The sequence below is a fragment of the Bubalus bubalis genome, chromosome 4, assembly GCF_019923935.1.
Source record: "Bubalus bubalis isolate 160015118507 breed Murrah chromosome 4, NDDB_SH_1, whole genome shotgun sequence".
Lineage (NCBI taxonomy): Eukaryota > Metazoa > Chordata > Mammalia > Artiodactyla > Bovidae > Bubalus > Bubalus bubalis.
In genome coordinates this window covers 149,236,655-149,264,135 of record NC_059160.1, presented here as the reverse complement: position 1 = coordinate 149,264,135, position 27,481 = coordinate 149,236,655, and the positions used below count along the sequence as shown (strand labels likewise).

At 35.7% G+C, this 27,481-nt stretch overlaps 1 protein-coding gene across 5 annotated transcripts in view; it reads right to left on the bottom strand.

The window, feature by feature from the left end:
• ADK (adenosine kinase) overlaps positions 1–27,481 on the bottom strand; it is a 566,593-nt gene that overhangs the window by 471,773 nt on the left and 67,339 nt on the right. For 3 of the 5 annotated variants that reach the window (XM_045165559.1, XM_045165562.1, XM_045165560.1), the window contains exon 3: positions 14,656–14,709. The exons of the other annotated variants lie outside the window; for them this stretch is intronic. In XM_045165559.1, the coding sequence (XP_045021494.1) occupies positions 14,656–14,709 (54 nt within the window). The remainder of the gene's footprint in view (positions 1–14,655; positions 14,710–27,481) is intronic. 5 annotated transcript variants of the gene reach the window in all.

Sequence of the window (27,481 nt, the reverse complement as noted above, 5' to 3'; positions counted from 1 at the left end):
ATCTGAGCCACAGTCAGCTCCTGGTCTTGTTTTTTGCTGACTGTATAGGCTTTCTCCATCTTTGGCTGCGAAGAATATAATCAATCTGATTTTGATATTGACCATCTGGTGATGTCCATGTGTAGAGTCTTCTCTTGTGTTGTTGGAAGAGGGTGTGTGCTATGACCAGTGCGTTCTCTTAGCAAAACTCTATTAGCCTTTGCCCTGCTTCATTCTGTACTCCAAGACCAAATTTGCCTGTTACTCCAGATGTTTCTTGACTTTCTACTTTTGATTTCCAGTCCCCTATAATGAAAAGGACATCTTTTGGGGAGTGTTAGTTCTAGAAGGTCTTGTAGGTCTTCATAGAACCATTCAACTTCAGCTTCTTCATCATTATTGGTAGGGACACAGACTTGGATTATTGTGATATTGAATGGTTTGCCTTAGAAACGAACAGAGATCATTCTGTCATTTTTGAGACTGCATCCAATTACTGCATTTCGGACTTTTTTGTTGACTATGATGGCTACTCCTCTTTTTCTAAGGGATTCTTGCCCACAGTAGTAAATATAATGGTCATCTGAGTTAAATGCATCCATTCCAGTTCATTTTAGTTCACTAATTCCTAAAATGTCGATGTTCACTCTTGCCATCTCCTGTTTCACCACTTTCAATTTGCCTTGATTTGTGGACCTAACATTCCAGGTTCCTATACAATATTGCTCTTTACAGCATTGTATTTTACTTCAAGTAAATTATTTGCAACAAAAGATCAATGAACTTCACTTGAACTAAAAAGCTCTGGATAAAGTTTCAGATATCTTATCCTTCCCCACTAAAAAAACAAAGAGGTAGAAAGCAAAAAAAGACTACTACCATTTTTTTCTGAACAATTTTATACTGAAACTCAGAAACTATATTCAGAGGAATTACAAAACAGACTAAAAGAGAAGTAGTTAAAGAAACTATTTGCTTAATGGATAATAATGAAATAGCAAAGTACTAATCTTAGCCCAGTCTGTTCTCTTGGCAAAACTCTATTAGCCTTTGCTATTCTGTATACCAAGGCCAAATTTGCCTGTTACCCCAGGTGTTCCTTGACTTCCTACTTTTGCATACCAGTCCCCTGCTGCAATTCATGGGGTCGCAAAGAGTCGGACATGACTGAGCAAATGAACTGAACTGAACTGAACTGAATCTTAGCCTGCAATGACACGTGAAAGACAGCTAAGCTTCCCTAAGATCAGAAGCTAGTTCAAGAGTATTTTTATGAACATTATCATACTCAAAAAAACCTACTTCACAACTAAGCTTTATGGTCCCTTATAGTTCAAAAACTTTTTCACATATATGTGCAGCTGTGCTCAATCATGTCCAACTCTTTGTGACCCCATAGACTGTAGCCCACCAGGCTCCAGTATATATTTCACATATATAATTTCATCTAATCCTCATTAAACCTCACAAGATAAAGCAAAAGTATCTTTATTTTACAAATGAAAATGTTATATTCAGGAGACAAAGTGAATAACCCAAGAATGATAGCATACCAACTAAAACTACATTTCCCAGAATTCTTTTCCCTGTGTGGTTTTAAGTTGGGATTAACTACAAGAGAAATTTATGTACAATTTGGGAGGTACAAGTGAAACATCAGCCGTTTCACTCCAAAGGCAGCTACTGGTTTAGAGGTAGTAAAGACAGAAAGGTATGGGTAGAATTCCAACTTATTTTTATTTATCCCCACTCCACCTCCAGCTCACCTTCCCAACCAGGCCCAAACTCATCACCAAATCCTCTACTGAAAATACACTGAAGTAGTAGTTTCAGAGAGCCAACAATGCACCAACTCTCTTCACAGTTCACTCCAACAGCTGGGCGTGCCTAGTTGCTTCTTGAAAGCTCCAATTCCTTAACCCACACACCAGGACTGGTTTGTGATTTTTCTCTAATCCTTTTTGGTCCTTTATTTCCCTAGTTTTTCTCACAATGAATAAGGTTTACTCCCTATAATAGGTTTCTTATTACTCATAGTGGAACTGACTCTTAACTGATACACCAAGGTTACAATCTGTAGCAAAACATATATTAACCCTGTTTCTTCTAACACTAAGTCTAGAGCACCGTATATTTCATCAAAACAACAGGTGGCAATTTAGGATAAATCCTTTGAGGCTTTAAGGTTTCACCACTAATACCATACATTTTTCATTCATCTAACATATACACATGAATATATGACCAAGTCTAATACTAAAAGTATCTCATAAAGGAGGAACTCATAAAGGAGTTCTTCTCCTTTATGACAGGGCTAATAATTTTCTTTTAAACAATAAAACATTTACACAAACAGTTCTAAAGTTTCATAATCCAAGTATAACAACAGATAAGAAGAAACTATGAAATTCTAGAATTCTAAACTGATAACACATTCAAAAATTCACCAAAAGGGTGAACTCTGGTCACAGATTAGTTTAGAACCATTTTTTCAGTTCAGTTCAGTTGCTCAGTCGTGTCCGACTCTTTGCGACCCCATGAACTGCAGCATGTCAGGCCTCCCTGTCCATCACCAACTCCCAGAGTCCACCCAAACCCATGTCCATCAAGTCAGTGATGCCATCCAACCATCTCATCCTCTGTCATCCCCTTCTCCTCCTCCCTTCAATCTTCCCCAGCATCAGGGTCTTTTCCCAGTGAGTCAGCTCTTTGCATCAGGTGGCCAAAGTATTGGAGTTTCAGCTTCAGCATCAGTCCTTCCAATGAACACCCAGGACTGATCTCCTTTAGGATGGGCTGGTTGGATCTCCTTGCAGTTCAAGGGACTCTCAAGAGTCTTCTCCAACACCACAGTCCAAAAGCATCAATTCTTCAGAGCTCAGCTTTCTTTATAGTCCAACTCTCACATCCATACATGACCACTGGAAAAACCACAGCCTTGACTACACGGACCTTTATTGACAAAGTAATGTCTCTGCTTTTTAATATGCTGTCTAGGTTGGTCATAACTTTCCTTCCAAGGAGTAAGCTGTAACTGGAGAAGGAAATGACAAACCATTTCAGTATTCTTGCCTTGAGAACCCCATGAACAGTATGAACCATTTGTAGTTGCCTGAAATAAATTCAGTCAATGCTAGTTTGGGATTCTTACAAAAGTCACCTGATTAGTTTACAAAAAAAAGGGAACAAAGAATCTGAAATTACATTTAGTACTTATTCCTGGAGGCACAGCTTCAGAACCACACATGGTAATATTATTATATGGCACCTTTTAAAGATCAACTTAAAAAGCAATACAGTGAACAGTTACTGTACAAAAATCATGACTATATATTTAAAAATCAATTAAAAAATATTTCCCCAACAACAACACAAAATGTTTCCCATGTAAGAGGCATTGGTGGCTTAGAATAAAATGTCCTATGAAAGTATTATACATGAAATCAAACAACTTGGATCAAAGAAGACTGCTGTGTTCTAGAGAAAACAGTTCTAGTGGTGATTAGATTATGAAAATTCTGGATATTCAAACAAATAACAAGTAAAAAAGGAAAAATAATTTTAATATCATTTCACATAATATGTGATTGTAAAACATATATAATGAAACTAAATTACAAGTACAAATTCGACATTTTGTAAACTTCTCTAAAAGTTTTTAGAATCAAGTTGGCCAAAAGGCTTTGTATTATACCCTCTCCTTGGAAGAATAAGTGCCTTGTATTTGGAATTCATATACACGCAGCATTTATTTGATTGACTGTCCTCAACTCACTTAGTGAGTCTGAGGTAATTCCTAAAACCATAATACTGTAAAATTAATTAGCCATTGAGCCTTGATACAGTTGAGTTCATTATAATCAGTGAATCTGCCAATGAGTATCAACTCCTTTTATTAAAAAAAAAAAAATCATATTCTCAAGGAGCTGCTTGGTGTGATAAAAAAGCAATTAACTGGGAATCAGGAGATTTGGATTCTGGTCCAATGCTGTATTTAAAGGGCAGGGTAACCCAATTCTAGGGCTCATTTCTAGAATCTTGCATTCTTTAATGTAAAAGATATAAAACACTAACCATGTAACCTTGTTGCTGGTCCTCAATGTTCTTTATTTTAGTTTTGACTTTTCACTTCCCAGGCTTTCTTTTTTCTCTTTGATATTTGCAATGAACAAAATCTATCAGCTTTATAGGCAAATATTCTTATATTACTCTTACAAAACAATCCTGATATTTTCAAAGAATTACTAAGTCACAACATTAATAATAATGAATTTAGGAACATATCAGACAGATGCTATTGATTTGTCTCCAACGGCCCTGAACATGTTTTCAAACGTGCCACTTAAATACTTTAAAATCTTCCCTACTGGTTAATAAACTGGGTTTGTTAGCAACTCTAAGAAATTTTAATGTTTTGACACTGAATCAAAGATTAAGGTCAAACAGTGTCTTTCCCCCGTGGCTCAGACCGTAAAGAGTCTGCCTGCAATGCAGGAGACCCAGGTAACATCCCTAGGTGGGGAAGATTCCCCTGGAGGAAGGAAATGGCAACCCATTCCAGTATTCTTGCCTGGAAAATCAGGGATGGAGGATATAGTCCATTGGAGGCTATAGTCCATGGGGTCACAAAGAGTCAGACATGACTGAGCGATTTCACTTTCTTTCCAATACTTCTACTTCATACCTCTTACATAATTCATTCATTTTCTCCCATTTCATCATAACCCTAAACTGATAAAAACTTAAATATATTATACTATTGCAAGACAAAATTTTAAATTCAAGGACTAATTCTAACAAATTAATACAATTTTCGACATAAAAAAATAGTCAATAAGGAGAATTCATTCAGTAACAAAAAGTAAAATATACTCCATATCTAGAAGAGCATGAACTGTTCTAGAGGTAAAGGTAAAAATTCACCCTTTATCTTGGCAACTATATTTGAAAGCCAAGTAAATAAATGTGAATCTCTTCTAAAAAGAGGCTTTCCCCATGCTTTATGGAGTATAGGAAACTGAAAAACAATTCTCAGATATCAAGTTACTTCTGTATGTGCTAAATGGCATGAATTCTTTTGAATTTACTTATATTTGCCTTTGAAATTTATCTCTTACTCAAGCCAACTTTTATCTTTCCTTATCTGAATCTTTATGATCTGATCTCAATATTCTGGTCAATGTAATATAGATTTAGATATTCATAAATTAAAACAGAAGAGTTCTATTTCCTAAAACTGTAGATGCCCAACAGTTAGAGAATGCACTATTACAAAGTCTCCAATTACAAAACTTTTAAAATGTGAACTATTAATTGGGGAGTAAGTCTGCATTGATAAATGTTTCTCTTTAAACACTGCCTAGCATAGCAACTGGTAAGTAGGTGAAAAAATACTTATTCAATGAAATACTGATATTTTTCTCATTTAAGTATCTCTACCTAGAAAACTAAAACTCTATAAGACTGAGAAAACTCTGTAGAAGACTAATGAAACCAGTTCATTATTGGATCACATACAGTGCAAAGTATAAACTCTATAGTTTTGGATTAATCAGATCCCAAATTTAATTTCTTGGCCTTCCCCACTTAAAAATCACCTCTCAGTATCTTCAGTACATAGAAAAACAGCAACTTGAGAAAAGCCATTATGCTTAAAACAAATAAGTGTCGCCTTCGTTGCTGACCAATCTTCCCTGTTTTCGTGCATGTCAGTCTTCCCCAAACAAGGAAATAACAAGTACAAGTGAGAAGCACAAGTAACTAAACGTATATGGAGTCTGAATTATGACATCTTGGGTACTAAGACTATTTTAAGTAAAAGCATACTTAATATTTACCACAAAGTAATATCAAAATGATGTTATTATACTCTCCTATTGGCATACAAAGAACTAATGTAGACTTTCAATAGGTCAGTTAATTTAATGTTGCATTTTTACAATTTAAATCAAGATTTTCAGCAGATTATAATTAAAAGGCAAATAATACTGTTTTATAGGAAAAAAGCATAGAATTATTAATTTGGATCCTTTTTTTTTTATAGCTACACCTCTTATATTTTTAAAAGCTTGGTCTTAAACATAAAGAGATCTCAGCTATTTTAAGTATAAAATACAAATGAAATTATTTACAAGCAGCTTTCATGAAGGGCTGCTGCTGAAGTTTTTTAAACTAATATTCTGCTCTGACAGTGGCATACCCAACTGAAAGTTTTCTTAGGTGTACAGGTCAAAAACTACAGAGAACCAGCAGTCAAAAGAATTTATCAAAAGAATTAATCAACCAATGCCAAATCAATCAAGCATGCGCTAACAAGTTTAAGATCCTTGTTGCATAAGCACTAGTTATTAAGAAAGAGGACTTCATGTTGCACTAAAAAAAAATTAAGTTGTGTCATTTCAACCTTTAGACCCTTATTTTTATGTTTACTAACTTAGATCACTAATTATGATCATAAAGTTGAAAAAGTTCATCCTAAAACAGATAACATATTTAATAACCAATTTAAATTTAGGGAATTTATCACTTCTTTCATTCTTTTTTCTGGTTACAGAATTAACACAACCCATTAGAGAAGATTTAAAACACACATAAAAGGAAAAAAACAAAATTCACCCATAATCCTACCACCCACAGATCTACTATTCTACAACAGTTCTCTTCTATGATATCTGTAAGCAAGCTTTTTCAATTACTTAATCATTGTGATATTAAATATTTTCCTAAAAACATGTTAACAACTGCATAATACTCTATACAGTTAACTATTTAATTGCACTGGAAAAAGAAAATAAATCAATTAAGATTAATCCAAGGGTATGGCACTTGCCTTTTAAGACAGTTGAAAAATTTGTATTTTCTGTAAAATGTGTATATATTAAGTATTTAAATCCTAATAAGATTCTAAACATAATAAAAGCTATATATGACAAACCAACCTAGATAGCATGTTCAAAAGCAGAGACATTACTTTGCCAACAAAGGTTTGTCTAGTCAAGGCTATGGTTTTTCCTGTGGTCATGTATGGATGTGAGAGTTGGACTGTGAAGAAGGCTGAGCGCCGAAGAATTGATGCTTTTGGACTGTGGTGTTGGAGAAGACTCTTGAGAGTCCCTTGGACTGCAAGGAGATCCAACCAGTCCATTCTGAAGGAGATCAGCCCTGGGATTTCTTTGGAAGGAATGATGCTAAAACTGAAACTCCAGTACTTTGGCCACCTCATGCAAAGAGTTGACTCACTGGAAAAGACTCTAATGCTGGGAGGGATTGGGGGCAGGAGGAGAAGAGGATGACAGAGGATGAGATGGCTGGATGGCATCACTGACTCGATGGACGTGAGTCTGGGTGAACTCCGGGAGTTGGTGATGGACAGGGAGGCCTGGCGTGCTGCGATTCATGGGGTCACAAAGAGTCGGACACGACTCAGCGACTGATCTGATCTGATCTGATCTGATGACAAACCCACAGCAAACATTATCCTCAATGGTGAAAAATTGAAAGCATTTCCTCTAAAGTCAGGAACAAGACAAGGGTGCCTACTTTCACCACTACTATTCACATAGTTTTGGAAGTTTTGGCCACAGCAATCACAGCAGAAAAAGAAATAAAAGGAATCCAACTTGGAAAAGAACAAGTAAAACTCTCACTGTTTGCAGATGACATGATCCTCCACATAGAAAACCCTAAAGACGCCACAAGAAAATTACTAGAGCTAATCAATGAATATAGTAAAGTTGCAGGATATAAAATCAGCACACAGAAATCCCTTGCATTCCTATACACTAATAATGAGAAAATAGAAAGAGAAATTAAGGAAACAATTCCATTCACCATTGCAACAAAAAGAATAAAATACTTAGGAATATATCTACCTAAAGACACTAAAGACCTATATATAGAAAACTATAAAACACTGGTGAAAGAAATCAAAGAGGACACAAATAGATGGAGAAATATACCATGTTCATGGATCAGAAGAATCAATATAGTGAAAATGAGTATACTACCCAAAACAATCTATAGATTCAATGCAATCCCTATCAAGCTACCAATGGTATTTTTCACAGAGGTAGAACAAATAATTTCACAATTTGTATGGAAATACAAAAAACCTCAAATAGCCAAAGCAATCTTGAGAAAGAAGAATGGAACTGGAGGAATCAACCTGCCTGACTTCTGACTCTACTACAAAGCCACAGTCATCAAGACAGTATGGTACTGGCACAAAGACAGAAATATAGATCAATGGAACAAAATAGAAAGCCCAGAGATAAATCCATGCACATATGGACACCTTATCTTTGACAAAGGAGGCAAGAATATACAATGGATTAAAGACAATCTCTTTAACAAGTGGTGCTGGGAAAACTGGTCAACCACTTGTACAAGAATGAAACTAGAACACTTTCTAACACCATACACAAAAATAAACTCAAAATGGATTAAAGATCTAAACATAAGACCAGAAACTATAAAACTCTTAGAGGAGAACATAGGCAAAATACTCTCCAACATACATCACAGCAGGATCCTTTATGACCCACCTCCCAGAATATTGGAAATAAAAGCAAAAATAAACAAATGGGACCTAATTAAACTTAAAAACTTCTGCACCACAAAGGAAACTATAAGCAAGGTGAAAAGACAGCCTTCAGAATGGGAGAAAATAATAGTAAATGAAGCAACTGACAAACAACTAATCTCAAAAATATACAAGCAACTCCTGCAGCTCAATTCCAGAAAAATAAAAGACCCAATCAAAAAATGGGCCAAAGAACTAAATAGACATTTCTCCAAAGAAGACATACAGATGGCTAACAAACACATGAAAAGATGTCCAACATCACTCATTATCAGAGAAACGCAAATCAAAACCACTATGAGGTACCATTTCACGCCAGTTAGAATGGCTGCGATCCAAAAGTCTACAAGCAATAAATGCTGGAGAGGGTGTGGAGAAAAGGGAACCCTCTTACACTGTTGGTGGGAATGCAAACTAGTACAGCCACTATGGAGCACAGTGTGGAGATTCCTTAAAAAACTGCAAATAGAACTGCCTTATGACCCAGCAATCCCACTGCTGGGCATACACACTGAGGAAACCAGAATTGAAAGAGACACGTGTACCCCAATGTTCATCGCAGCACTGTTTATAATAGCCAGGACATGGAAGCAACCTAGATGTCTATCAGCAGATGAATGGATAGAAAGCTGTGGTACATATACACAATGGAGTATTACGCAGCCATTAAAAAAATACATTTGAATCAGTTCTAAGGAGGTGGATGAAACTGGAGCCTATTATACAGAGTGAAGTAAGCCAGAAAGAAAAACACCAATACAGTATACTAATGCATATATATGGAATTTAGAAAGATGGTAATGATAACCCTGTATGCAAGACAGCAAAAGAGACACAGATGTATAGAACAGTCTTTTGGACTCTGTGGGAGAGGGAGAGGGTAGGATGATTTGGGAGAATGGCATTGAAACATGTATAATATATTTGAAACGAACTGCCAGTCCAGGTTCGATGCATGATACAGGATGCTTGGTGCTGGTGCACTGGGACGACCCAGAAGGATGGTACGGGGAGGGAGGAAGGAGGGGGTTCAGGATGGGGAACATGTGTATACCTGTGGTGGATTCATGTTGATGTATGGCAAAACCAATACAATATTGTAAAGTAAAAAAAATAAATAAATAAATCCTAATAAGATTCTAGACTCCTTTCCAACATCTTTTTTAAATTTAAATAAAGAAAGTAAAGCAAAGCGTAACCTAGAAAACATGCAATTTTTTAATGCTGTTGTTGCTGCTGCTGCTAAGTCACTTCAGTCGTGTCCAACTCTGTGCGACCCCATAGACAGCAGCCCACCAGGCTCCCCCATGCCTGGGACTCTCCAGGCAAGGACACTGGGTTGCCATTTCCCCCATCCCTGGGGCTCTCCAGGCAAGGACACTGGGTTGCCATTTTCTTCTCCAATGCATGAAAGTGAAAAGTGAAAGTGAAGTTGCTCAGTTGTGTCTGACTCTTAGCGACCCCATGGACTGCAGCCCACCAGGCTCCTCGGTCCATGGGATTTTCCAGGCAAGAGTACTGGAGTGGGGTACCATTTTAATGCTAAATAGTGACAAAAGAAAAGGTCTAACCAAAAAATCTGCTTCAATCAATAATGCAACTGTATTTTCCTGTCATATCATACAATTTTTTGTAGAGTATTTGCATTAAATTAAATATTTGAGCTATTAATCTTTCATCACACTACACACCTTTAAGAGTTTCTCTACTAATTATGACAAATTTGAGCTAAATACCTACCTCTCTTTTCCAGTCTCTGGAATGGCCTAATAATACTCGTTTTAACCACAGCTGGCAAAGATTAGGAACATACCTAATTTTCCTACACAGCTAATTATGGAGAAATGGTAGAAAAATAGTAACTCCAATATACTTTTAGTGATAAATGTTAACTTATAAAAATAATTATTATATAATATATTCAAAGAGAAATAATCTATAAGAAGAATGCAAATACAGAAGATTTTCCATTGTGAGAAGAAAAAATCATCTATCCAAATCTAACACATTCAAGGTGAAAATATAATGTGAAACCCTCAATCTTTTGTTTCTAAATTCAGTCATAAAGAGTGGTATTAAAATTCATGTGGCCTAAAGTCAAGCAAAACTTCTTCACTGAGAACTACAACGCACTGCTGAGAGTAATTAAAGAAGAATTAAACACTGTTAAGATGTCGCTTTTCTCTGAAATAGATTCAACATCCCCATGATAATCCCAAAAGGTCTCTGCGAGGAAACTGATAAGCTGATTCTAAAATAAAAGGCAATGTAAAGGATCTAGTATATTCAAAGTAAACTCATAAAAGAACAAAGTTCAAGGACTTAGAGCAACTGACTTCAATATTTACTATACTGTGTTACTGGCACAGAATGACAAGTAAATCAACAGAACAGAATAAATCCATATTTCTAAGGTTATTTGATTTTTCAGCAAGGGCATCAAAGCAATTCAGTGGACAAGTAAAGTCTATTCAGCAAATGGTGCTGAAGTAACTAGATATCCATCCAGGTAAAAAAAAATGAACCTCAACATCTACCTCACATCATAGACAAATATTAACACATAACAGATCACAGACCTAAACAAAAAAAGCTCAAATCACAGTTTTTAAAGAAAAATATAAAAGTATCTTCATAAATTGAGGGCAGGCAAAAGTTTTTTAGAGGAACATAGAAAGCAATAATCATAAAGGCAAAAACTGATAAATTAGACTTTATAAAAATTTAAAACTTCCTTACCAAAAGAAACTATTAAGGGGAAAAGGTATGCCTGGGACTGCTGACATAGTCTGGAACCCAGAATATATACAGAATTTCAACAACTCATCAATAAAAAGACAAAACAATCCAATGTTTTTCATCAGCAAAAGATTTTACAGATTCTTCACCGAAGAAAATACATATGGCCAATTAGCAAATGAAAAAATGCTCAATATCAATTGTCACCATGGAAATGAAAATTAAACCACAATGAAATGCAACTACATACCCACCAAAATACCTAAAATTAGCAAGACCATCGAACACCAAATGTTGATGAGGATGTTGAGCAACTAGAACTCTCACATATCGCTGTCAGGAATGTAAAACAGTCCTGCTTCAGAAGAAAATCTAGTCGTTCCTTATAGAACCAAATATAATGTTACCCTATATCCTAGTGACTCAGCAGCAAATCTACTCTTGAGTAATTTTCCATGAGAAATAAAAACATGTTCACCAAAAGACTTGTACAAAAATATTAACAGCAACTTTATTCATAGCAGCCAAAATGAAAGTAAACAGCCTAGATGTCCACCAATAAGAGAACAGATAAACCATGGAATGTTAATAAGCAATAAAAAGAAATTAATTCATACAACATGAAAGAAGCTAAAAACATACTGAGTGAAAGAAGCACTATAGAAAACAGAACAGACATATGACTCCATTAGTAAGAAATTTCAGAACAGGAAAACCTTAATCTATAGTTGAAAAGAATCATAATATTCCTTTCGGAGGGTAGGAGCAGAGAGTGACTACAAAGAGGAAGAAGGGAAGAATTTTCGGGGGTGATGATAATGTTCTTGATAGAGAACTGGGTCACAAACATTCATGTATCTGTCAAAACTCAGCAAATGTACACTGAAGATTTGTGTGTTTCAATGTATGAAAATTTTTACATGTAAATACAAAAAACTTTAAAAGACTGAACTCTAGGTGATGGTATGCATGTTTAAATACTTATGGGGAAACATACTGATGTCTGCAATTTACTTTTGAGATACATTCAAAAAGCAGATGAAGTCATGGATGGACAAAAGAATGGACAGGTAAAAAAGTAAGTAGAGTAAAATGTCAATGATAAAATCTAGGTGGTGAGTATATGGTTAATTATATACTGTACATTTTTCATAATAAAGTCAAAGAAAAACATCAGTCTATCCTTGAGGGTCAACTATATCATAGATGGCTAGAGAAATTGTAAATGAATGACATTAATATGGGTTACATATTAAATAATATCAAAATATTTACACTATTGCAGTTTTCTGGTATTTTTAATATTGGTCATAGTACTGGAGTGGGTACCCTTGTCCCTTCTCCAGGGGATCTTCCCAACCAGAAATCAAACCAGGGTCTCCTGCATTGCAGGCGGATTCTTTACTAGTTGAGCTACCAGGAAAGCCCCAAAGAACTTCTAGGTTGACTACCTAATTCCCAAACCAAAAATGCTCTGCTATAAGACCTATAAATAACAAGCAATCAACCAATGGTACAGTTACAATCATGTACACTCATTCACAATTTCTGGTTGTAAAGAAAAAAATTATATAAAACTCCTTGACAATAAATTTGAGAACCCACTTGGAGATCATAATTAAATGAATTATGATTATAATTAAATGAATCATAATTAAATGAATTTTATAACAAATATAAAAACACTGGTAAAAGGCTAATATTAACAATGGGATATACCAACATTAAGAACTCTTAAAGAAATCCTTTCCCTACACATTGAGCCTACCATTTTATGATTAACACTTTCTACAATCTCTTCAATAAGAGAAAAGGAAGAAAATAATTTGGAAAAGATCCAGGACAGAGTTTTTTTTAAGCAGTTAAAAGTACTCAGAAAAATCATTACTTAACCTTGGGAAGAAAATAAGAGTCTTGAAAAGTACTTGATCTACAGAAAGTTATTCTCCATACACATGGGTACAAATGAAGATTTCATTTAAACTAAACAGCGAGGGACTTGAATTAGATGTCAAACATCAAGGAAACAACCAAGGAAGTCTGTAAAATTCATCAATGTATTTATAAATAGGATAGAACCTTAACTATCACTGAGAGTAAGTGTGGTCTGCACAACACTGTAAGTCAACTATACTTCAATTCTAAAAACATATAATAATAATGCTAATAATGTTAAGTCCAACCTAAAGGTATAGTAAGCCTCAAACTCTTAGCTCTACATTATTACTTATATTAAATACTTGCATAATAATTAATGTTATCAGAACTTTCTTATTGCATGATGGAGAAAAAAAGGTAGACTACTAGAAAAGAGAAGCATATACTTTTTTTTAGCTTCCCTCCTGGAACAATCCTATGATATTGAAAAACAAGGGATGAATTTTTAAAACTACCAAGTCTGTAATTTTTAGCTAAAAACCTCACAGTTCCTGTAACACAGTAATTTTTTTAGATACTACCATAGGGCAGAAAAACAACAACAGAGATATTCCAAAATCACGTATACAGTTACTTTACCTGAAAGAGGGAATCCTATGAATACTAAAAATTTTTAAAGAAACAAAGTTATATTCACATCTACTATATTAAAGTGTTTTTTTAACCTTGTGGTAAACAAGCTTAAGCATTTAATTTTTCATAAGGTGACAAAATCATGTCTCCACCTTAAGCACAGGGTGGAAGTCAACTGAGCAAGAGCCAAAATTAACAATGACATTCAATACTTTATCTGGGGAAAGAAAACAAAACAACTTATTTCCCAATATGCCCTTAGTCCAGATGATGGGATCAATTCAGTTCAGGTCAGTCGCTCAGTCGTATCCAACTCTTTGCGGCCACATGAATCGCAGCACGCCAGGCCTCCCTGTCCATCACCAACTCCTGGAGTTCACCCAAACTCATGTGCATCGAGTCAGTGATGCCATCCAGCCATCTCATCCTCTGTCGTCCCCTTCTCCTCCTGCCCCCAATCCCTCCCAGCATCAGGGTCTTTTCCAATGAGTCAACTCTTCTCATGAGGTAAAAGTATGGGAGTTTCAGCCTCAGCATCAGTCCTTCCAATGAACACCCAGGACTGGTCTCCTTTAGGATGGACTGGTTGGATCTCCTTGTAGTCCAAGGGACTCGCAAGATGATGGGATACAATACTATTAAAACATATTTTAATGTCCATGTGGTAACAACTTTGTTAACCTTATGTAGTATAACTTATCCTAATCCTACTAGGATTAAGAACATACTACTGGTTACATCTTTAGATTTTAAAACCTCATGGAATTTTAAAAATCAGATTGTTTACACATCTAATCCACAGACAGAGTCTAAATTATGTATAGCCTAGGGTTTAATGCACTTACAGTTCCTTATGTTTCTCTTCAGCCAAAATCTGGTCATTAGGTTTAAGAGAATACCTGTAACACAGAAACAAAAATATACTGGTCAAATAAACATATGTTTGCCTCATGGACATCTGACTGTAGTCTCTACATACAGCCAGTTGACCCCAAGCAAATAAACACTACTACACTGATAACAGGTCTCTATCTTAATCGATAAAACATGAAAAACATGTGTGAGTTCTTTGATGCTCTATTAGTCACTTCCACCAACATCACCTCAGTAACAAAAGGGAGATGAACTTGACCGTGCTTTAAAAATATGAGGTAGCTTCAATATTCTTCTGTAGTGACTCATCTATAATGTTACATTTATCCAGCAGTACAAAATTCAAGAAACTACTCCAAGGTTAAGATTTAATAGTTCATGGGAGAATGGCATTGAAACATGTAAAATATCATGTATGAAATGAGTTGCCAGTCCAGGTTCGATGCACGATACTGGATGCTTGGGGCTGGTGCACTGGGATGACCCAGAGCGATGGAATGGGGAGGGAGGAGGGAGGAGGGTTCAGGATGGGGAACACATGTATACCTGTGGCGGATTCATTTTGATATTTGGCAAAACTAATACAGTTATGTAAAGTTTAAAAATAAAATAAAATTAAAAAAAAAAAGATTTAATAGTTCACAAAACAATACAAAGTTATTCTTTCATTAAATATACAGTAGGGCTAAGAGTCGGACACGACTGAGCGACTTCACTTTCACTTTTCACTTTCATGCATTGGAGAAGGAAATGGCAACCCACTCCAGTGTTCTTGCCTGGAGAATCCCAGGGACAGGGGAGCCTGGTAGGCCACCATCTATGGGGTCACACAGAGTTGAACATAACTGAAGCGACTTAGCAGCAGCAGCAGCAGCAGCAGCAGGGACTTCCCTAGTGATCCAGTGGTTAAGACTCCACGCTTCCAAAGCAGGGAGGAGTGGGTTCCTACTCTGGTCTGGGAGCTAAATTCCCATATGCCATGTTGTACAGCCAAAAGAGGGAAAAAATCAATATATAGTAAACATTTATTATATACCAGACTATGTACTAGGTAATGTAACACAGGAGGAAAAATAAGCTTTGGAATTCTTAACTAAACCATTAACTAGCTTAGTGACCATAGGAAATTCTTTCAACTATAAGTTTCCCTGACTATAAAATAGAGGCTACCATAAATATAAGAATAGGAATATTCCAATATCAAACAGTTCATACTACTAAAGGTCACAGAAATGGACAAACAACAAAGGACAGGTCTGCAATTTCCACTTGTACTCATCCCTTTCCTAAAACTAACTGTCTGACAGCAGAGAGGTCATCTAAATCTCCTTTCTTGCCTCCCCTTCCACAAGTGCCTTTATTCACTTTATAAAAAGAATGGCACACATCTTTTCCATCCTGAATGTAACCATACTGCAATGCCTAAGTATAAAAATCTCTGAAGTATTAAACAAGGAATGATTCTTAATACTTGGTCTTCAAGGCCTTCTTAAAGTACTACAAACTGACTTTATGGCTTCCTGTTTTACACACTATTACAGTAAACAATGAAGACAGAAATTTAAACTGAGGAATTGGGATAGAATGTTCTATTTTCAGATATATTCAGAAGTTGATTACAATTTTCATTTTAAAAGTTCATCATTTCTAGCCCATGTTCATCATCAGAGAATACATTCCTTTTCAAGTAGAGTTCTATGAAGCAAAGCTAAGAGAGTTTCTAAAAAGGAACAAGAAAGACAAGTCAATTTATTTCTTCCAAGCAACACTCTTTAAACAAGTCTTCTTGGCTTGCCTTTACCTGCCAAGGATTAAGTATCAAAGATGGTTGTTACAGGAACATGAATCAAATCAATTTATTTGAACTAAAAAAATGAAGTCAGACTTCTTACACCATGAAAGTAAATCTCATTGGTGTGACAATGAAAGAACAGTTTTGTCAAAAAGGTTTCAAGATAGACAGTGGCTTTAAAATGAATAAATGGTTTTGGTTAAAACATGTTTAAGTCACCTGATAAAAACATCTTATCAAAGAAATATCCTTTTGACATGGGTATATTGAAGTTAACAAGATTTAGCTTTTCTCAATACCGTCTGAACAATGCCTATGAATAAAACACCAACATATAATTACTACTTAATATAATTATATTAAGAAGCTTTAATAAAGCCTTTTTGGTATATTTCCCAGAATTTCAAGTCTTTAATGACTCTAATGACTCTGGCAAGTCAGGTGATTTCTATTCTTTGCTTCCAACAAAACTGAAAAAGGTCTTAATCAAATTATCAGCTGATAGATAAATAAAAATAATTCTGATGATAAATCATTTGACGTTAGAAAAGTTCAAATAATTGAGTAAAAATTTCTGAAACAAAACTGTCCCTTACCATTAAATTAATTATATAAACAGAGTACTCAGAACTTAGATCTCTCAAAAAAAAAAAGGGGGGGAAAATAAAACTAATGCTGAACATTGTCTTACTGTAGCACTGGGTATTTTTTATCCACAAAAGGTTCAATTAATTGAAAAAAATTAAAGATCAGCTTTATCCATCTCATTAAAAGATGCATTTCCAAAAACTTCTCATTTTCTTGTTTAATAATGATTTAACATTTAATACATTTATATTGTTTTACTAATTGTATGCTAATTAAAATAGAAAAAAATATTTTAAACTTGACTTCATACATATAGTTGTTCAAAGACATGACAGGGTGATCAATATGCAAAGAAGCCCTGCATGCATAAAAATACATTGCCTTCATAATGCATACATAATATATTATATGCAAAACATAATCCATGCATAAAAAATACATCACAAAAGGATGAAACCTGGTGGGAAAAGCATAATAGAAATACAAATTTAAACAGAGAAAGGAATATAAATTTTTTAATGTTAAGAAAGAAGTTGTTTGTATCTTTTTATAAATGTATAATGAATGGTAGGTATCAAACCACTATGGTATTTGGACTCCAGTAAAAGAATGATTTACCAGTTTTATTTAACATTAAAATATAAAAATCATAAATACTTAAATGAGTGAGGAAGTACTTATCAAAACATTTTCATGGAAGTTAAAAAGTTTGAAACCAGTGAATTTGATGATATCTCTCTCTTAGCAAAGTGCTTGATATATACAAAATAGGAACTCAATCACTATAACTTTCCTTTTTTTTTAACATGTATTGTGTACTTAACAATACTGTGGCACAACATTAAACACCTTTAATATTAGCTCCTTTTTTGGGGGGCCATACCACGAGGCCAGTAGGATCTTAGTTTGCTGACCAGGGATTGAAGCTGTGTCCCCTGAAATGGAAGTAAGGAGTTCCAACCGTTACACCACCAGCGAATTCCCTTTCGTTCTTTCTCTAGATAGTGAAACAGAAATAACAAACATGTCTTGCCCTTATGTGTGTGCTAGTCGCTCAGTCGTGTCCAACTCTTTGTGACCCCATGGACGATAGCCCACCAGGCACCTCTGTCCGTGGGATTTTCCAGGCAAGAATACTGGAGTGGGTTGCCATTCCCTTCTCCAGGGGATCTTCCCAGCCAAGGCATCAAACCCAGGTCTCCTGCATTGCAGGCAGATTCTTTACCCTCTGAGCTACCAGGGAAGCCTGTCTTGCCCTTAGGGATCTCACAATTCAGTAGATAAATCAGAATAAAAGTAACCACTCATAGTGTCATAAGTATTGATTTTACAATAAAGTTAAGTACAATATAGAAGAGGGAGTACTGTCTCTTCGGTAAGAGTCAAAAAAAAGGACAGCTTTTATCTGTTGCCCAACTTTCTCTTCCTCTCCCATTTCATCTCTTCTGTGCTCCTTCCCCATAAAAAACCTTTCCTCCTTTTAAAGAATTGTGGTGCTGGAGAAGACTCTTGAGAGTCCCTTGGACAGCAAGATCAAATCACTCAATCCTAAAGGAAATCAACCCTGAATATGCATTGGAAGGACTGATGCTGAAGCTGAAGCTCCAAAACTTCGGACACTTGATGCAAAGAACCAACTCACTGGAAAAGACCCTGATGCTGAGAAAGATTGAGGGCAGGAGGAAAAAGCAGAGACAGAGAAGGAAATGGTTAGATGGCATCATTGACACAATGGATATGAATCTGAGCAAACTCCAGGAGCTAGTGAAAGACAGAGGCCTAGCGCACTGCAATCCATGGAGTCAGACACAACTTAGCGACTGAACAACAACTTTTAAAGTCTCAGGGTAAGAATTTAAAGGGAATAGTGAAGGTAGCCCATAAATAAGATCCATATTATAGGCAAGAAGAAGACAAGGACAGCTTAACTGTGATCAAATCACTCAAAAGACATTCTACTTTGCAGATTCAAGTACATCTTCAGGTCCTCAACAATAAATTTGCAAGATCCATTATTTTTCTTTTTTTATTTTTTAAATTATGAAAGTATGATAACACATCTACAGGAGACTTGGAAAGTACAGAACAAAGTTACATGTAGTTCCACTATATATTACAATTATTTTCTTAAGTAGATAAATTAAGATTTTTAGTTGGAATTTTAGTATCAAACTCTCAAAAACTAAAAGAATGAATACACAGAAAAGAAGAAGGATAAGTAAATCTGAAAAGTACTATGAACCAAGCCAAAATAATTAAGATTTATATAATTTTCACACAACAGTATGATAAAAATTCTAGTTTCCACAGACTATAAATCAGGAGACACTGGAACATACCCAGGGACATAAAATAAGGTACAAATATTTCATGGTCTAATACAGTCTATTCTGTTATCATGAGGATTTATGTTAGAAATCAAAGATATTTGAAAAGAACCCACATATTTTTAAGTACAATGTAACATTCACCAAGAGAGACCTTTGATTATCCACTGAAAGCCTCAATAAAGTTAAAAGACTGAAAAAACACAGAGGGTTACTACAGAGAAGAAAGCATTTAAATGAAAAATTAATGTCAAAATGCAAAATCCATTTTAAACTATTCTACTGGCAGATTAGCTCTCTCATCTCAAACTTTAAAATGTTGAGTCTCTCCTTAGTATTTCTTTCTCTGATACGATTTTCCCCTGCCCCAAGCCAGGTAACTTTCCATCAGATTTCAATAACCTTTATTTTTCTTTGTCTTTGCTGGTTTAGTCAATTTTATCTTACTTATTTCATCCTTGACTCTTGCACCCTTCTTCTTAAGAACCTGACCTACCACCAAGAGCAGGCCAAACTGCAGGGTTTGAGGACACAGTTATATACTTAAAACACTGCCTCAAATTCATTTTGGAAGGCAAGATATAAATTACAATTATAAATGTAAAAGTAAATATGCCATCAGGTCCACAATCCTTACTAATAAAATGGGGCTACTTCTCAATGAAACATTTCATGTTAATATTTGCTTTTAAAATGTCTGTTTAAATGTGGGATTAAATTAAATGCAGTTCTCTTTCTCATTTAGTGGATCTTGTTCTACCAACCTAACTTCTGTTGGCAGAACAAAAGATATACAGATTTTTTAATCTCTTATTCCATATTCTCTGAATATTCAATGTTTTAAATTAATAAACTTGAAAGGGAAAATTCAACTTAGTAAGAAGTGGAAAGGAGAGCTATACCTCAACTTTCTACTCTGTCTTCTCCAGAATAATACAACGCATAAACTATTTTTCACTTGAGTTTTGTTTCCTAAGGACATGATTAAACAAATGTTCTGCTTTTATATCATTTGTTAGATTCAAACATGAACATAGTTCCTAAAAAAGCCAGAGACAGCATAAGGGTACTGTGGTATTTCTCAACCTTTTTTCTACCTGAATTTACCAGAGGGAAAAGACATACACTCCAGTCATCAGGAGATGAGGAAGCAGGATAGAACACAGGCAAGGGCCCTCTCTATCTTGCCTCTAGTCTCCACAAAGTCTGAGTCTTCTGTACAAGACTGAAACAAATATTATTCATTCAAATATGTTATTTCCCTGAAGATTAGCATAACTTAGAACTTAAGGCTCAGAAAGGTCTTTGAAGAGATTGTTAAGCCCAAAAACAGCTCGGTCATAAATGAAATGCCCTACCAATGTCAGATAGTTAATGCCAAGCTAAGACTTGCTATACAGAAGGATGTTAATAAATAGTCCATAAATATTTGCAACTAAGATTGCCTTCTTGAGAATCAAACAAGTAAAATTCTAGAAATCTACAAATATTACCATATAAACCAAAGAACCTTAATGGTATCCTACAAAGTTCTATAAAGTTGACAGAATCAATCAGATAGTGTGGATAGGGCAAGATTTTAAACTTAACATGTTTAAATGGTTCTTGCAACTGAAAACTAAAGGTTGATTAAAACATATGAAGGGAATTCCCTGGCAGTCTAGTGGTTAGGACTTCATGTTCTCACTGCCTGGGGTCTGGGTTCAATCTCTGGTTGGGGCACTAAGATCTCTGCAAGGTGTGCACTTTGGCAAAAAAAATAAAAAAAAAAAAGAAATGCTAGAAAGCACAGAGAACTATATTCAATATCCTATGAGAAACCATAATGGAAAGATTATTTTAAAAAACGACCCAGCAATCCCACTGCTGGGCATACACACCGAGGAAACCAGAATTGAAAGAGACACGTGTACCCCAGTGTTCATCGCAGCACTGTTTATAATAGCCAGGACATGGAAGCAACCTAGATGTCCATCAGCAGATGAATGGATGAGAAAGCTGTGGTACATATACACAATGGAGTATTACTCAGCCATCAAAAAGAATACATTTGAATCAGTTCTAATGAGGTGGATGAAACTGGAGCCTATTATACAGAGTGAAGTAAGCCAGAAAGAAAAACACCAATACAGTATACTAATGCATATATATGGAATTTAGAAAGATGGTAACGACAACCCTATATGCGAGACAGCAAAAGAGACACAGATGTATAGAACAGTCTTTGGGATTCTGGGGGGGGGGGGGGGGGGGGAGATGATTTGGGAGAATGGCATTAAAACATGTGTAATATCATATAAGAAACGAATCGCCAGTCTAGGTTCGATGCAGGATACAGGAAGCTTGGGGCTGGTGCACTGGGATGACCCAGAGGGATGGTATGGGGAGGGAGGTGGGAGGGGGGTTCAGGATGGGGAACACGTGTACACCCATGGCGGATGCATGTTGATATATGGCAAAAACCAATACAATATTGTAAAGTAAAAAAAAAAAAAAAAAGAATATTAAAAAAAGGAAAACTTGAAAATAGGCAAGTACTTAGGTCACAGATATTGTTCTGAGCCCTGAGGATATAGTGATGTACAAAACCAGATGTATTTATTACTTATAGAGATTATAACTATTTTCATGACATTACAGTCTCTTGAGGAGGTAATTATAAATATACAAATCATTCCAATAAATGTAAAAGTTAAAAAAAAATAAAAAAATAAATTTTGTTCTAAAAAAATAAATAAATAAAAATTAAAAACCAATGTATATATATGTACTATTGAATCACTTTGTTGTACCGCAGTAATTAACATAACATTGTACATTAACTATACTTCAATTTAAAAAAATACAAAAAAGACCCATACTAGAAAGGAAGAAAAAGGGGATCAAAAGTGTTAATCTACTAACCAGTAAGGCTGAAATTTAAGAGGCTTGTAGAGAAGGAAATTAAGAGTAAACCACGGAGTTAGAATGCAAAAAATAGCAAAGTTACAACGTTTGTGAAAATAATACTTTAAATTCTCATTAGAAAACTAGATGAGGATTAAAATTCAGCTAGATGAATTCTACCAAAAATTTACAGAAGGGCTAACACCTATCCTACTCAAACTCTTCCAGAAAATTGCAGAGGAAGGTAAACTTCCAAATTCATTCTATGAGGCCACCATCACCAAAACCAAACAAAGACGCTACAAAAAAAAGAAAACTACAGGCCAGTATCACTGATGAACATAGATGCAAAAATCCTTAACAAAATTCTAGCAAACAGAATCCAACAACATATTAATAAGATCATACATCATGACCAAGGCGGGCTTTATCCCAGGGATGCAAGGATTCTTCAACATTTGCAAATCAATCAATGTGATACACCACATTAACAAATTGCAAGATAAAAACCTTATGATTATCACAATAGATGCAGAGAAAGCCTTTGACAAAATTCAACATCCATTTATGATAAAAACCCTCCAGAAAGCAGGCATAGAAGGAATACGCCTCAACATAATAAAAGCCATATATGATAAACCCACAGCAAACATTATCCTCAATGGTGAAAAATTGAAAGCATTTCCCCTAAAGTCAGGAACAAGACAAGGGTACCCACTCTCACCACTACTATTCAACATAGTTCTGGAAGTTTTAGCCACAGCAATCAGAGAAGAAAAAGGAATCCAGATTGGAAAAGAAGAAGTTAAACTCTTCACTGTCTGCAGATGACATGATCCTCTACATAGAAAACCCTAAAGACTTCACCAGAAAATCACTAGAGCCAATCAATGAATATAGTAATGAATAAATAGTAAATAATATAGTAATGAATAAATAGTAAAAAAATATATATATATATATAGTTTCAGGATATAAAATTAACACACAGAAATCCTTTGCATTCCTTTACACTAACAATGAGAGAACAGAAAGAGAAATTAAGGAAACACCTCCATTCACCATTGCAATGAAAAGAATAAAATACTTAGGAATAAATCTACCTAAAGAAACAAAAGACGTATATATAGAAAACTATAAAACACTGATGAAAGAAATCAAAGATGACACAAATAGATGGAGAAATATACCATGTTCATGGATCAGAAGAATCAATATAGTGAAAATGAATATACTACCCAAAGCAATCTATAGATTCAATGCAATCCCTATCTAAAACTAGAACAAATAATTTCACAATTTGTATGGAAATACAAAAAAACCTCAAATAGCCAAAGCAATCTTGAGAAAGAAGAATGGAACTGGAAGAATCAGCCTGCCTGACTTCAGACTATACTACAAAGCTACAGTGATCAAGACAGTATGGTACTGGCACAAAGACAGAAAAATAGATCAATGGAACAAAATAGAAAGCCCAGAGATAAATCCACACACCTATGGACATCTTATCTTTGACAAAGGAGGCAAGAATATACAATGGAGAAAAGACAATCTCTTTAACATGTGGTGCTCGGAAAACTGGTCAACCACTTGTAAAAGAATGAAACTAGAACACTTTATAACACCATACACAAAAATAAACTCAAAATAGATTAAAGATCTAAACATAAGACCAGAAACTATAAAACTCTTAGAGGAAAACATAGGCAAAACACACTCCGACATAAATCACAGCAGGATGCTCTATGACCCACCTCCCAGAGTAATGGAAATAAAAGCAAAAATAAACATATGGGACCTAATTAAACTTAAAAGCTTTTGCACAACAAAGGAAACTATAAGCAAGGTGAAAAGGCAGCCTTCAGAATGGGAGAAAATAATAGCAAACAAAGCAACTGACAAAGAATTAATCTCAAAAATATACAAACAGCTCCTTCAGGTCAATTCCAGAAAAATAAACGACCCAATCAAAAAATGGGCCAAACAACTAAACAGACATTTCTCCAAAGAAGACATACAGATGGCTAACAAACACATGAAAAGATGCTCAACATCACTCATGATCAGAGAAACACAAATCAAAACCACAATGAGGTACCATCTCATACCAGTCAGAATGGCTGCTATCAAAAAGTCTACAAACAATAATTGCTGGAGAGGGTGCAGAGAAAAGTGACCCCTCTTACATTGTTGGTGGGAATGCAAACTAGTACAACCACTATGGAGCACAGTGTGGAGATTCCTTAAAAAACTGGAAATAGAGCTGCCATATGGCCCAGCAATCCCACTGCTGGGCATACACACTGAGCAAACCGGAATTGAAAGAGACACGTGTACCCCAATGTTCATCGCAGCACTGTTTACAATAGCCAGGACATAGAAGCAACCTAGATGTCCATCAGCAGACAAATGGATAAGAAAGCTGTGGTACATATACACAATGAAATATTACGCAGGTATTAAAAAGAATGCATACGAATCAGTTCTAATGAGGTGGATGAAACTGGAGCCTATTATACAGAATGAAGTAAGTTAGAAAGAAAAACATCAATACGGTATATTAACTCATATATACGGAATTTAGAAAGATGGTAACGATTACCCTATATGCAAGACAGCAAAAGAGACAGAGATGTAAAGAACAGACTTTTGGACTCTGTGGGAGAAGGCAAGGGTGGGATGATTTGAGAGAATAGCATTGAAACATGTATATTATCATATGTGAAATGGATCACCAGTCCAGGTTCAATGCATGAGACAGGGTGCTTTAGGGCTGGGGCACTGGGATGACGCTGAGGGATGGGATGAGGAGGGATGTGGGAGGGGGGTTCAGGATGGGGAACACATGTACACCCATGGCTGATTCATGTCAATGTATGGCAAAAACCACTAGAATACTGTAAAGTAATTAGCCTCCAATTAAAATAAATTTATTTTTTTAATAAATAAATAAAATTCAGCTAGAGAAAACAGGAGGAAAAATAATAAAGCTACATTTAAGTCTCAACACAGAAATATACTCTTTGTATTTTAAAAACATCACTGATAATTATTCATAATGACTAGCTAGATATTTTCATTAAAGGAAATTTTTAACATTTGGTACTTGTAAGATATCACCACGTGGCTCTTGAACCACTTCAACAAAGCTAGCCAACTTTGTATCACACTTTCAATATACTTCTAAGTACATTTTAATCTGGCTTCTGTCCCTCTCTATCTTTCCATTGTGATTTACTTAGCTGAGGTCACCATTGATATTGTACTGCTAAATCCAGTGGACTCCCTGTAGGTTTTATATTACCAATCTGTTACATCTGATACTATTCACTACTCTGTCATACAAGCTCACTATTCTTTGTGAGACCTGGTCTTAGTTCTCCCAATAAAAGTTCACCATCTCCTTCTGTAACTCATCTACCCATTCCATTAAATGCTTTATCCTCCACCCCACTTCTCTTTTTATTTCATGTCTTTCCTCTAGAAAGGCTTATCTATTAGTTGCTTTAAACACTACCTATGGGAGAAGGAAATGACAATCCACTCCAGTATTCTTGCCTGGGAAATACCATGGACAGAGGAGCCTGGTGGGCTACAGTTCACAGGGTCACCAAGAGTGGGAGACGACTAAAGCGACATAGATGCAGGCTCTAGCCACGCCTCTCTCACGGGACTTAGGCCTTCTGACCAGTATTAAACTAATTTGGGGAGGTATCAAAAAAAATTAACACTGCCTATATAATGATGGTGGTATTGGTGGTGATAATGAGGATGATAATGGTAATAACAGGTAACATTTATTGAATGGCAGTAGGTCAAAGTACAATTAAATATACTCTTTATTTATTATATGTCTCTCCCACCGTGAATCCTCTACCAACCAGACACATAAATCACAGATGCTCCTAAATATGCCCATGTAGATAACACATATTTATCTCATCCATGAACAAACCTGAACCCAATCTCTTCATCACCTCTAACATGTCCTTCCTCCTGTACTCCCTAATTCAGTTACAAATAACAACATCTAGTCATTCACCAAAACTAAACATTGGAACATCACTCCTGACTCCTTTGCTCTTTTCATTAAATCAATCAAATCTTACCTTTATAACACTGTATTATTGAACTTTCTCCTGACCATTTTCTAACTATAATGATTAGGTCACCATTTCTCAACACGTCTATCTCTACAGCCTCCTCTAATTTATTCCCTCAAACCCCCTGATCTACTGCAGACACAGTGATTTATAGAATTCTAAACATGAATCTGACCATGTCATCCCCTTGCTTATTAACTCCCTGAAGTTGTCTCCACTGTCTGTAACTGAGATGTGAGACACATTCCAAGCTCCTCAGCAGCCAATAATATCAGCTAGCATTTGGCAAATACATAAATTATCTTGTTCAATCTTCATATTATAATATGCCTACTATTAGGCTGGTGTAAAAATAATTATGGTTTTGCACTGCGGAACTCTGTCGTTTGATACTGGAATACACCTTAAGGTGGTTATGTTATACATCATTTTAATGCACATTTCTCATTTCATGTTTTTTGGGAAGCGACTTATTCAGTTCAGTTCAGTCGCTCAGTCGCGTCCGACTCTTTGCAACCCCATGAACTGCAGCACACCAGGCCTCCTTGCACAACTCAGTATGTAATATACTTTTCAGTCAGTTCAGTCACTCAGTCGTGTCTGACTCTTTGCGACCCCATGAATCGCAGCACGCAGGCCCCCCTGTCCATCACCAACTCCCGGAGTTCACTCAGACTCACGTCCATCGAGTCAGTGATGCCATCCAGCCATCTAATCCTCTGTCATCCCCTTTTCCTCCTGCCCCCAATCCCTCCCAGCATCAGAGTCTTTTCCAATGAGTCAACCCTTCGCATGAGGTGGCCAAAGTATTGGAGTTTCAGCTTTAGCATCATTCCTTCCAAAGAACACCCAGGACCGATCTCCTTTAGAATGGATTGGTTGGATCTCTGTGCAGTCCAAGGGACTCTCAAGAGTCTTCTCCAACACCACAGTTCAAAAGCATCAATTCTTCGGCACTCAGCTTTCTTCACAGTCCAACTCTCACATCCATACATGACCACTGGAAAAACCACAGCCTTGACTAGATGGACCTTTGTTGGTAAAGTAACGTCTCTGCTTTTGAATCTAGGTTGGTCATAACTTTCCTTCCAAGGAGTAAGCG